This window comes from Aspergillus affinis (assembly GCF_023601865.1).
Source record: "Aspergillus affinis strain CMG 70 chromosome Unknown NODE_2_length_704391_cov_89_054091, whole genome shotgun sequence".
Taxonomy (NCBI): domain Eukaryota; kingdom Fungi; phylum Ascomycota; class Eurotiomycetes; order Eurotiales; family Aspergillaceae; genus Aspergillus; species Aspergillus affinis.
In genome coordinates, this window is record NW_026515783.1 from 399,438 (window position 1) to 411,193 (window position 11,756).

The window sequence follows — 11,756 nt, forward strand, 5'->3', positions numbered from 1 at the left end:
ACACTGTGATTGGCAAATTGGCAACTGGTGGTCCTATAGTCTAGTGGTTAGGACTCTCCGTTTTTTGAAATCTCAAAAGATGCAGCGATATCCTGTTCAAAGACAAATATATATTAACCTCAATGTGTTCGAATAGCACCATGAACACGCACTGCGCATTAGTTAAAACATAGTTCGGCAGTAGCGCTTCATTTCCTTAGTAAAATATTTAGCCAATATATCAAAGAGATCTTATTCGACATTAGATCACAGTAGGACTAAGAGAGCACAGCGTCAATTTACGCTTGGCTAAGAAAAGAAACCTGTGGAAGGTACGTTCATGTAAAGAATGCCTTCCTTGAAATAATTTGCTCCTGACAGTCGAGGCAATACCAAATGACCAAATTATTGTCGCTTCCACCAAGGAATATGGATACAAATACATAGTGAATAAAAATCGAGTAACTGCCAGCGTCGAAATTTTATTTGGTGTCAATTACTGGCCCTTACCGAAGATATTGTGTTGCGCGCCTAGACAGGTTTGATACCGATTAGCATTAAGTCGTTATATATGCCGGGAACTAAAAAGATCGTCATCTTACCGGGCTGCCAGCCCCAACTTTCACTATAGGTCGGGGTCACTCCATCAAGGGGTTTAACGTTGTCGCCTGATTTTTCTGGAATCAAATTATGTTAGAGATGAACAATCCAATATCTTGTTTTGACTACTTACGATTCCATGCGATCATCTGCTTTGCACCCTTAACACACTTGGATTCGTCGTCGGCACAATATTTAGGGGGTTTTGCGGAACTAAGAGGATTCGATGAGGTCGCTCCGGTCACATGGCATTTGAAGCCCTGCATATACATGTTCGGTTGACCGCATCCGATGGGAACCTGGTTGGATCATCGTGGAATGTTAGAAGATGTTTCTTGAAGATCCCGAGGACTTGGTATATTGGGTCTTACCCAGAGCCATGCACAGGTGCATCCGCCTGATGGGCACTCAGGGAGGTCGGGGACCTCGTAGGTTGCCAGGCGCTTCCAGGGGGTGCTTTAGAGAGAAGTATTGGTTAGTACAAGAAATCACGTATGAGAAACAGAGTAAGGCAACCTACTGCTCGAGAACAGAAAAAACAGCCAGGTTCTCCATAGTGACCTGAGCCATGTCAGATTCATAGCTGATGGCAAAGGCAGTGCCACCAGCCATAGTCTGGTTATTAGTGTGCATGGCGCCGTCATCTTGAATACAGTCAGATGGGGTACCGGGACCACTCCAGTCCTCGGGATGATCCTTTCCATCAGGCCAGTCCGATGCAAACTGGCCATCAAACGAGAGAGTCGTGAGGCCACGGTTGTGAGCCAGCTCAACCGTGAAATTTCCATTGGCAGGAAGCTTGAGACTGTCACCATCCGCGGGAGGAGCTTTGTCGCAGCCACGGTCATGCTGGAACCACCAGTCCGACTTCTCCAGCTGGAACAATGGAGCCACAGCAGTATTAGTGTTCTGGTCCTCCTTGCCGGACGTGCCGTTCAGGCAGTACATGCCTTTCGCCCAAGCAGCCACATGGGCGTTGGCGACGGCAGCGAGAGCCAAGATAGCAATAGGTCGAGACATGATTGGGAAACGATAACAAATAAAACAAAATAAATTCAATGAGCGACTGGAAATTACAGGCTGACCGGCAGCAAATGAGAAGATACGAGAGCAGATAGGTAAAGGGGTGTTGGGAACGAATAACGAAAAGAATTCAAAGAGGGAGCTGACGAGCAGATATCACTCGTGAGCTGACTCCTTTTTATATGACATTGTGTGGATGTGTACCTATGCAAATACGACCCTGCAGTCACTCGGCAGCCGGTAAGCAGTTAGATTAACTCAAATAATCCCGCCCGACATGCCTAAATGAGGAAATGGTCTTGTTCGTTGAGAATAAGGGAAATTAGAGGACCCTGATTTCATCCTTCGTATTCTCTGACAGCCAATCGATCATTCCCACCCCACCAGGTGGATCACCATAGGGCGATGTTGCGTAATCCCGGAATACCGTCCAAGCGCTTCAGATATGTCCTAGTGTTTTACACAGTGCAAATTATCTTACTGGGGTTATTATAAGTAGCTTTGCCAGCCCGGCTGAGGTACGATTTCAACATGGAAGACTGGTTTTAGGTGTCTCATCACTCCTTTTCGTGCGTGATTTCTTAACTTCATTCACCTTATTCCCTCGTTTCTGATCCCTATTTCGGTTTTACAACATCTCTTACGAGGCAGCTGGCTGCTTTAACCTAAAACCCTGCAACCTCCTTACAATGCGAGCACTATCGTTCCAAAATGTCCCTCTGTGGCTTTCGGCTTTGCTAGTTACTCCAGCGGAAGCGTTTTTTCGCATGCCCTGTCCGAGTCGCTTGGTCCAAGAGCGTGCCGATCCCATCGTGAATCCAGGTGCTGTAGCCGCCCATGTGCACACCATTTCCGGGGGCAACGGGTTCTCCTTTGATATGGACTATGAGGATGCAAGAGCATCGCAGTGCTCCTCATGTCCTATCAAGCAGGATCTGTCCAACTACTGGACGCCTACGCTTTACTACCAGGCCGAAAATCGGAGCTTCATCAGCGTTGCCCAGGCCGGTGATGGCGATGGGACGACTGGTGGGATGACGGTCTATTACCTGTTAGTTATACTATTTACCTCTGCTTATCTGTTCTTTACCACATTGAAAGCATAATGACACGCTTGTGCTAGGCAGAGACCCGGCCCGAACAATGACAAACTTCATGCCTTCCCCAAAGGCTTCCGAATGCTCGCGGGCGACCCCATGAAGCGGAACAACACCAACGACTTCGAATCAGAGGCGGTTAGCTATGTCTGTCTGAACTATAACGGCCCTGCGAAGCCGGAGACAAACGCTTTCCCTAATTATAATTGTCCCGATGGCCTCCGTGTGCAACTGTTTTTCCCTTCCTGTTGGGATGGCAAGAATCTCGATTCTCCCGATCACCGCTCTCACATGGCCTACCCTATCTCTGGCGCGTATAACAACGGTGCTTGTCCAAAGAGTCACCCGGTTCATATGGTCTCTCTTTTCTATGAGGTTATTTGGCAGACTAATAAATTCGCCGATCAATGGTATGGAGATAAGCAGCCGTTCGTCTTTGCTCACGGTGATCCAACGGGATATGGCATGCACGCCGACTTTGTATGTTCCCTGATTCTATCGATATAGTAATTGCCCTCGAACTGACATACGGAACCAGGTGAATGGGTGGGATGTTGATGTTTTGCAGAAGGCAGTTGATGTCTGTCTGAACGACAGTGGACGCATCGAGGACTGTCTAACTCCCGAGGGAGACTCGGTTTTCGAATTCTTCACTGGCGAAGAGTGCCAAGCGTGTAGTTTGCCCTCCTATGTCGACGAGCAGATTCACGGCGTCCTAGACAAGCTCCCTGGCTGTAATCCGGTGACCTACGGGCCAGAGCGAGCTGAGCATGTCTCCTGCGCTAAAACTCCCATAGGTCAGGCGGCCCCATACTTCACTGACCTCATCGAGAAGAATTGGGAATACGTCGGGTGTGGAATCGACAAGTATGACAATCGCACCTTCACAGCGGAATCGACTCGCGACGACAAAATGACCGTGGAGCGCTGCACGGAATTCTGCAGTAGTAAGGGGTACGATTACGCCGGCCTGGAATATTCGTCTGAGTAAGTTACTTCTGGCACGCGGGAATGATCTTTGAGTCGCTAATGCTTTATAGGTGCTATTGCGATAACTCGATCCCGGCTGACAGACGCCCGAAAAAGGGTATTATGGGCAATTGCCAGATGTCGTGCTCGGGCGATAATTCTCAATACTGTGGAAGTGGTGGCTCCATGTCCATATACCATAAATGCAGTGGTGAGGCCAAATGCGAGAATAACGAGGTTGGCTCGCCGGGAAAATTGAAGAACAGCGCGGAGGAAGCCAGGGTTAAGCAGCACCTGCGCCGGCATGCGGATAGGAATTCTCACCGGTTCTCCATTTAGATAAGCCAGGTATTAAGTATCGAAGAATACGTAGGCCCCTTGCTGTCAATAAACAAATTTGGAACCCTTCGGAACGTGCGGAGTCCAAATGTGGATATAATGTCAACATCTGAGAAACGGCATTGATTCTTCCACACACGGGAGATTGAAATTCCATTTTCCCTAAACCGTAAACCAAATGGCATGAGTGATGGTAAAAGCTCGAGCCTATATAACTAGAAGACATAGACGCTCTCCTTGACACTCCTTTTCTGGTAACTGGGCAACCAAGACCTATTGCACCCCCAAAGAAAAACAGCCGGAGGATCAAGTTTTCCTGTCCACGAGAAATCCATGCCCATTTTTTTCAACGAACTGTCTGGGTGCAGGAGTGGAGAACACCGGGTTTTCTCCGCCAGCAGGATCGAGTGAACTGAGGAGCTGGCTTGCCCTCGCAAGCATCGGGTCAGATGATAAGAGGAATTGAAAGAGCCTTTTCAGATTTGTGAAAGAAGGGATTCCCTATCTTGAGCTTTGGGTATCTTCTGAGAAGGAAGTGTGATATCTGTTCGAAATGTTCAAAGTCAAGCACCGTATAGATCAGGAAGCCAACCCCCCATCACAAGAAGGGTCAAACACAGCGTAGAGAACACTGCATTTTGTGAAAAGTTCCTCACTTTTAAGGAGTCGCAAGCGTATCCACTTTTTTGCAAGCAATGATCACGGATAAAACGAGAAATCCTGGTCTTCTTGCGGTGTTGGTTGAATGGAGAGTGTTATAGACTTGTAGAAGAGGTCTTAGGTTTAGTCGGCAATGCTGTGGTCTGACGCCACCTGGAGGCCTTGTCGACAATAGTTGGAACTTCATTGACGAAAGTCATCCTCTCTAGGGTATGGAGGCTGTCATAGCAGCCCAGACTCCCTGCAGCACACTCTAAGCACGTAACCAACTGATCACCCTCATTACCTTCGCGTATCTGACACCGAAAGAACGTGTCTTCCCACGAAATCGGGCGTTGACAAGTATCACAGTCCCCAGTGGTGATAAAAATCGTTCTGTTCCCCGTCCTCTTGATTGTCTTTATGGTCGAGCACTTGTCCTCGCTCCACATTAGAAGTTCATTCGGATCTGCAACGCTTTCAAGAAGCATCAGGATTGTGACCTCATTGTAAATCCAAAAAGCCCAAGACAGGGGAGTGTATCCAGCACAGTCCCGCGTTTCTATACCCATGTTATTCTTTAAAAGAACTTTTATCACTTCCAGATGATTGTTCTTGACCGCGAGTATTAATGGCGTTCTTCCACAGCTGTCATGACAGAGATCGCTGAACCCATTCTCAAATAAGTAGTTGATTACGGTCAAGTGTCCGTTGGCCGAAGCCACAGAAGTAAGATCCCCCAATGTCCTTGTGGCAGAGTATATCCCAGCTCCCGTATGGTGCGCAGAACAATTTCCAATTCTTTGACAACAATTACACAATGATCTTGATCATCGGCAAGCTCAAGAATATCGAGCCGCCTAGTCTCAACAGCCAGAAGGAGGGGGCTGCGGCCGAACCTATCCCGACAGGTGAGAAGAGTAGGATCTCTCTTGAGGAGATATTTGACAACGCTTTCGTCTCCTCCTTCAAGTGTATAGAAAGTGATGTCTGGCCGATGTTGTCCCTGGCTCTTGGAATGGCGCCTTGACATAGCAAAATGTTGACAATTTGTTTAGCTCTCCACTTGGCGGCTTTCATCAGCGGAGTTTGACCCTCGTTGTCCTGACTTTCAAGATTGGCTCCATTACGGATCAGTATCCGCGCAATGACATAAGCCTCTTTAACGGAATGATGCCAGACTCAAAAGTACCTCTTCAGTCCTGTAGAAATATCCTGAGGATCCATTGCCGCAAATGAGAGTGAGCTGTTGCCTGTTTCCGGGTCCCTTGTCTCAATATCCGCCCCTCTTTCCAATAATAATTGAACCAGTGAACAGCGACGGTTAGCCACATGCCAAAGCAACGAATACTCATCAGTAGCGTTGGGACCCATTTTCACGCCATAATGCAGTAATAGTTTCAGGATATCGCGATTGCCTTTCAAAAACATCTCTTGGGAAACAGTCTACGCCTCAAAGTTAACGTATGGGTCGGCTCCGTATTTGAGTAACATTTCGACCGTTCCTCCATCGTCTTTGGCCATTGCATCAATCAATGGAGTGCTATTATTCTTGGAAAAATTAGGGTTGGCTCCTTTTTTAAACCTCACAACAGCAGGTTTGGAGCCACGTATCGCCCAGCCCAAGGGAGAATAGCCCCGACTCCTAAGGGTGTCTTGCCTGTCAATCTCTGCCCCTGCAGAGAGCAAGGATTGAACAAGATCCAAGTGTCCATTCTCAGTAGCATATGATAATTTTATTCAACCGTTCGGGCCCACAACTTCAACGTCACATTCATGTCGAAGCAATAATCTGACTATTTCCTGGTGTCCATTTTTTGCTTCCAGTGACAAGGCTGTTTGTTCCACGCTTTTAAAGTAACCACTGGATATAATATCAGGTTGAGCTCCCCTATCAAGAAGCATCTTGACTATAGGGTAATGCCCCTTTTCCGCAGCCAGCATGAGAGGCGTATTCCCGTTAAATCTATCAGGGGCATCTCGTTCTGCCTGTTTGTCCAACAAGAGCTTAGTTATCCTCTCATTTCCATTTTCAATAGCGTATGACAATGGCGATCTGTCATTTCCACCTCTAATTTGTGCGTCCAATCCTAGCTCAAGGAATAGTTGCACAAGGGTTCCATGGTTGCTCTCTGCTGCCTGACAAAGAAGAGTTGTTTGGAATTGGGTTTGAAGCTGCGGGTCAGCGCCCTTTCCCAGCAAAAGCCTCACGATTGTTTCATGGCCATTGCAGCCGCCAATGGCGAATCTCCAAACCCATCCAAACAATCAATTTCACGGTTATCATGGAGTATAACCTCCAGCTCTTCATCGAAGCCCAGACCAGCTGCTAAGTGAAGGCCAGTTGTTCGACATGGGATTTGGTCGAAGTCCCCGTCAAATCATGAGGAATCCCAAACCTGAGCCTGTTTGTATGCTGCAGATCTTCAAGTTTTGTAAAGCATGCATAGATCCTCGGGTATAGAATGCACAGCCTGAACCAGCTGTTTCAAAAGACTGGCCGTGATGTTTTTCAACTTCTGGTCATGTTGCTGGCGATAGTTGCAGAAAACATAAATGACAGCAATATCTTGTCTCATTGTAAAGCTTTCTTGGAGGTGATTAATGATAATAGACGAGAGGATTGGTTTTCCTGCTCCAGGAATCCCCGGGCAGAAGAGAACTCCTTGTTCTGTACCCACTCACGGAATTCAGCTGTGTTTAGTAACCACTGTCCAGTTCCTTCCTGTCTTTGGTCATAAAAGTCGGCTTGAAATGTCGCATAGTTGGTTGGGGAGATCCAGTCGGCAATCTTCTTCCTTTCTTGATCATCACTCCTTTTAATCATGCGAGATATTCCAGTGTCGTCTTCCGATATCAGGCTTTACCTTGTTCATCATTCATCAGCTACGGCGCCTATTCATGAGGTTCCCAGGAGGTTTTACTCACGGATTGATCTGGTCAATTGGCATATAGAAAAAAAGCTCTCTGGCATAGGCGGCCGCGGCGGCTGCGGCGAGACCATGCCACTGGTCATTCTTGTCTGAGTCGCAATAGTCTGAGATTCCCCGAATCACAAGACAGGGGAAGTCACTTAAGACACCTGCGCCCTCCATTTCGAAGCACAGCACCCCATACTCTTGTCCTAGAAGGTCTCGTTTCGCTGCATCCTTGATCACAAGCTCCCCCGATGCAATAGTGCCTCGGTGAACGATGATGCGTTAATCGAAGTCATGAAGGCCGTCTCCAACCCGTGTGACACGCTGTTTTAAATCTCACTGACCTTCTCGCATGATCTGCCAGTATTATGATGCTCATAGCTGGCCGGGAACAGATTGTCTGTCTCTATGCCCGGGAAACGATAGCACAGTAACCCAGGGAGACTCGTGTCAATACGCCGGATGTTGTTTATCAAAGGATCTTCTCTAGAGCGGGCACGCTAGGTGTCTAAAGCTTGGGCCGCTAGAAGTAAGACTAGCGGCGGAAGGGCCAAGGCTCCAGTTCGCACAAATATACCAGTTTCGGCTTTGCCATGGTCATACTGAATGGCACCGGAGTAAAGCCCAACGGGCTTACTCACGACCACATGGCCGAGTCGGATCATGCCATGTTCCGTGACCACAGGAAAGCCGCCTCCTATGCCGACTAGTAGACTGAATCGGATCTTGGAAAACGTCATTCGCATTTGGGCCACAACCGTCGCCGCTGTAGGGTTTCCAGCCTGCCACAATCCAGCGATAACAACATTGAGACCTCCGATACTGCCAAGATGATAAAAATTGTGGTCGATGAGTGACTGCGGGAGCTTGGAATGCTCCTCATCCAGCATCTCGAGAGCTGCGATCAGCTTTACCTGTAGAGAACAGATCCACCCTACAGTGTAGTCCCCGTGACCTAATTTCTTTGGCGTGTATGGTGGCGCGCAACCTTTGTCCCGCCCATATTTTGGTCTTTTCCTGTCCCTTGCTTTGGTCCAATCCTCGGTGTCACTCATTCTGTTTTGCACGGTCAGGTTGGGCAGACACGGTGCCACCAGAGACAGGATAGATCACGCAGGGCGCAGGGGAGAAGATTTTCCCGAAATCTCGATAGCTGAAGAAGAAGTGACTTCTTTTGTTCGAGGTCTCTTTACAGGTACTCTGTTTGGGGTCGCACGATCGACCACAAGACTGGAGAAAGAGAATAAATCGAACAGGTGAATTGGGAAAGTACGAGGCTCTGATGAGATTCAGCTTCAGCTACACGTGACGCGCCAGCAAACACAGTCTCCTCGCACTAAGCAGCTGGGCGATTACAGGGATATGTGTTGATTTCTCATTGATCAACATGTTAATCAATTACCCCCGCGATACCGAGCGCTTAATTGCAACACCTCATCTACTCCTCCAGGTACCTCCTCTTACCTCGATCCATAAGATTCCCGCATTCCTTTCAGGAAAACTAGAAACGCTCAGGTGGATTTGTATAGACATTCCGATAGTGACCAACTCGAAGGTTCTTGGAGCTGTTTGAGGAGGGTAGGTTTGGGGTGAATGGCAATGATGCTAGGCTCTTGGCTTTTCTATGAAAAATATGTTTCTCAGGATGGAGGCTAGGTAGAGGTTGTAAACAAACGTGTATTTCATATGGATGTTCTACAGAGCCCACTTGCACTGCAGTGATCAAAGCCGATAAAATGAATAAATGGATGCCTTTGTTGATACTGAATTGGTTGATAGATGTAGGAAGAGACGAGGTCTTCCACGGTGTTGCATATCTGACAGATGCCTTAGGCAAACAGCGGAATTCTTGGCTTCTTGCCTCAGGCATCTCAACGCGTAAAGCCCAGATGGAATGCTACGACGCAATGTGTGGTACCACCCATTCCCTGAGATGGGTCAGTGCGGTGGCGGCCTCACGGAGTAATGATCTTGATTTAGGGTGAGGCGTTTTATATGCTGAGAATCACCCTCCCCGGTTCTTGGTGGGAACTCATGGGGAAAATGACAGCCAACTTCTAGTTACTGGGACATGAGAAAATGTGATGACCTTTGCATAATATAGTCTATTTCAAAGCACATTTTAGTATTAACTTAGGTCTGTGCGGGTTGATCTCGGAAGCAGAGCGGCAGGTTAGGTCGCTTATGTCCCATTAAGAATGATTTATCATCGCAAAAAGTATATAACCAAAAAAAAAAGGTAAAATGAAGTACTCCTGCTCATCTATCCCTTCATCGTCTCCCAATAGACCTCCGGAATCTCAGGCCATTCATCCACCCCATCTAGCAGCGCCAACCCCATACCCCCACTCAAGTGCACCTGAATATGACAGTGCAGCAGAAACGCGCCCGGGTTGACAACATGGTACCGGATCGCGAGCCACGTCGGACCCGTTTCTGCCGGCGGAGTCACAAACGTGTCTCGGATCTGCGGGTTCACGAAATTGAAGCTCTCGGGCATGTGCTGCGCCGCTTCGGCGACGGTCGAGTAGTTCCAAGCTCCGTTGCCCTGGCCGAGCACGAAGAACTTGTTCGAGTGTTTGTGGAAAGGGTGTGGGGGTTGAATGGGCCCGGTGACGGCGAAGATGATGTCAACCCAGGTGTTGTTTTGCGTGGAAATTGTTAGATCCTTTTCCTCGTTTGCGGCGAGCGGGTAGTAGAGGAGCGGCGAGGCGTCCTCGAGTGAGAGAGGATAGCTGGAATTCGAATCACCTTGGATCCAGCGGTAGGAGGCATTGTAGCGCTCAATGTTCAGGATGTGGGTTGCGGCGACTTCTTGGGACGGCACGATGGCTGGGAAGGGGGTGATGGTGGATTCGTTGAGAACGATGGCGTTCTTGGAGAGCGGTGCACCGGTCATGTCAATTTGAGGGATGGAGGGGCTTTTTTTGGTCTTGAGAGGCGTGGTGTAGGACATGATGGCGGTGGTGTTGAGGAGCTGGTTCACGCCGGTGTTGGCGACGCGCACCGTGTAGTCACCCGCGGGCTTGTTCAATTTTACGAGGACCGAGTAGCGGGCGCCGTTGGCGATGGTGATGGCGCTGACCTGGGTGGGAACAATGTAGCGGCCGTCGATCGTGTAGACGTACATAGGGTGCTCGTCAATCGAGAAGGTGATTGTAGACACGCCGGCCGAGCTGAGCAGGTCGAAGCTGGCGTACTTCTCGATGGGGTTGACTTGGAGGTGTTCCAGCTGACCTTGCGAAGGGGTGCAGCCCGAGAATACGGATGGCGGAATGGCGCTCAGATTGTGTTGGAAGTTGCCTTGCACGCTCGCCAGTGTAGGGGGCATGCATCTGTCACGGTCAGGTCCTCCTCGGTTACCACATTGACATGAATACTGTCTTACCCAATGTCCGTCAGCTTACTGCTGTTCCCCAGCAACTGTTTCATAGCGGCCGTGGCATGGGCATTCAAGTCATCCACGCCGGGACAGCCAATGTTGCCTTTGCCGTTCACTAGAAGAGCATTGGCGCAAATTGCATCACGTCCCATGGCCTCTTCGGCATTCCACAGCTCCTCCGAGGTAAGCTGACGCCAGTCGGAGAGTAGGACCGGGCGGGTCTTCTCCTCTGCTGCTTCAATTGCTCGCAACTCGTTCGTGTTGTTGGTGACGAATTTGAAGGGCTTTTCGACCGTATCATGGGGGTGAATATGAATTGCGCCGTATAGCCCATCCTCGATCTGTCCCCGGCGGTGGGCGTGGTAAAAGTAGCTGCCGTATTCCGTCGCGGTCCATTTGTAGAGGAATCGATGTCCAGGCTCTATGGGCTTTTGCGAAAGGCCGGGGACACCGTCGGACCAGGGTGTCCTAGATTGCTCAATTCCTAGACAGGTATTAGCGAGGTATTTCAAATTCAATGAGGAAGCGTCTACCGTGGAAGTGAACAGCTGTTGCGTTGGGAAGTTTGTTGGTGACTAAAAACTCTACCTCGTCTCCTTGTCGCAATTCCAGAGTCGGTGCCGGGAATTGGCCATTCGTGAGAATCATCTTCCTGGGGATACCTGCCGGCGCCCAATCCTCCCATGTCAAAACTACCTCGAAGCGCACCGTGTTGCCAGTACGCTTGACCAGCTGGTCATGTCCACGCGCCTGAGACATGAGACATACCAAAGATGCCAGCAGAGCCAGCAGAAAGTGCAAACGCGCCAT

General features: G+C 49.1%; 5 protein-coding genes across 5 annotated transcripts; 2 read left to right on the top strand and 3 right to left on the bottom strand.

Annotated features, from left to right (window-relative positions):
* Window positions 1–475: 475 nt before the first annotated feature.
* KD926_005922 (lignocellulolytic auxiliary activity family 14 protein) lies at window positions 476–1,599 on the bottom strand (the record flags this gene model as incomplete). The annotated part of the gene is made up of 5 exons (XM_053098860.1): window positions 476–510; window positions 582–656; window positions 713–878; window positions 951–1,035; window positions 1,100–1,599. 5 exons carry the CDS (start codon window positions 1,597–1,599, stop codon window positions 476–478), a joined length of 861 nt encoding a protein of 286 aa, XP_052960958.1.
* Window positions 1,600–2,291: 692 nt separating this feature from the next.
* KD926_005923 (DUF1996 and WSC domain-containing protein) lies at window positions 2,292–4,007 on the top strand (the record flags this gene model as incomplete). The annotated part of the gene is made up of 4 exons (XM_053098871.1): window positions 2,292–2,653; window positions 2,726–3,179; window positions 3,238–3,686; window positions 3,740–4,007. The coding sequence occupies 4 exons, from the start codon at window positions 2,292–2,294 to the stop codon at window positions 4,005–4,007; spliced, it is 1,533 nt and encodes a 510-aa protein (XP_052960959.1).
* A 1,381-nt stretch (window positions 4,008–5,388) lies between these two features.
* KD926_005924 (uncharacterized protein) lies at window positions 5,389–5,739 on the top strand (the record flags this gene model as incomplete). The annotated part of the gene is made up of 2 exons (XM_053098883.1): window positions 5,389–5,620; window positions 5,705–5,739. 2 exons carry the CDS (start codon window positions 5,389–5,391, stop codon window positions 5,737–5,739), a joined length of 267 nt encoding a protein of 88 aa, XP_052960960.1.
* Window positions 5,740–7,221: 1,482 nt separating this feature from the next.
* KD926_005925 (5'-methylthioadenosine/S-adenosylhomocysteine nucleosidase family protein) lies at window positions 7,222–8,454 on the bottom strand (the record flags this gene model as incomplete). Its single annotated transcript, XM_053098894.1, has 3 exons — window positions 7,222–7,462; window positions 7,575–7,827; window positions 8,142–8,454. The coding sequence occupies 3 exons, from the start codon at window positions 8,452–8,454 to the stop codon at window positions 7,222–7,224; spliced, it is 807 nt and encodes a 268-aa protein (XP_052960961.1).
* A 1,373-nt stretch (window positions 8,455–9,827) lies between these two features.
* Window positions 9,828–11,756, bottom strand: KD926_005926 (laccase TilA; the record flags this gene model as incomplete). The annotated part of the gene is made up of 3 exons (XM_053098905.1): window positions 9,828–10,899; window positions 10,953–11,430; window positions 11,480–11,756. The coding sequence occupies 3 exons, from the start codon at window positions 11,754–11,756 to the stop codon at window positions 9,828–9,830; spliced, it is 1,827 nt and encodes a 608-aa protein (XP_052960962.1).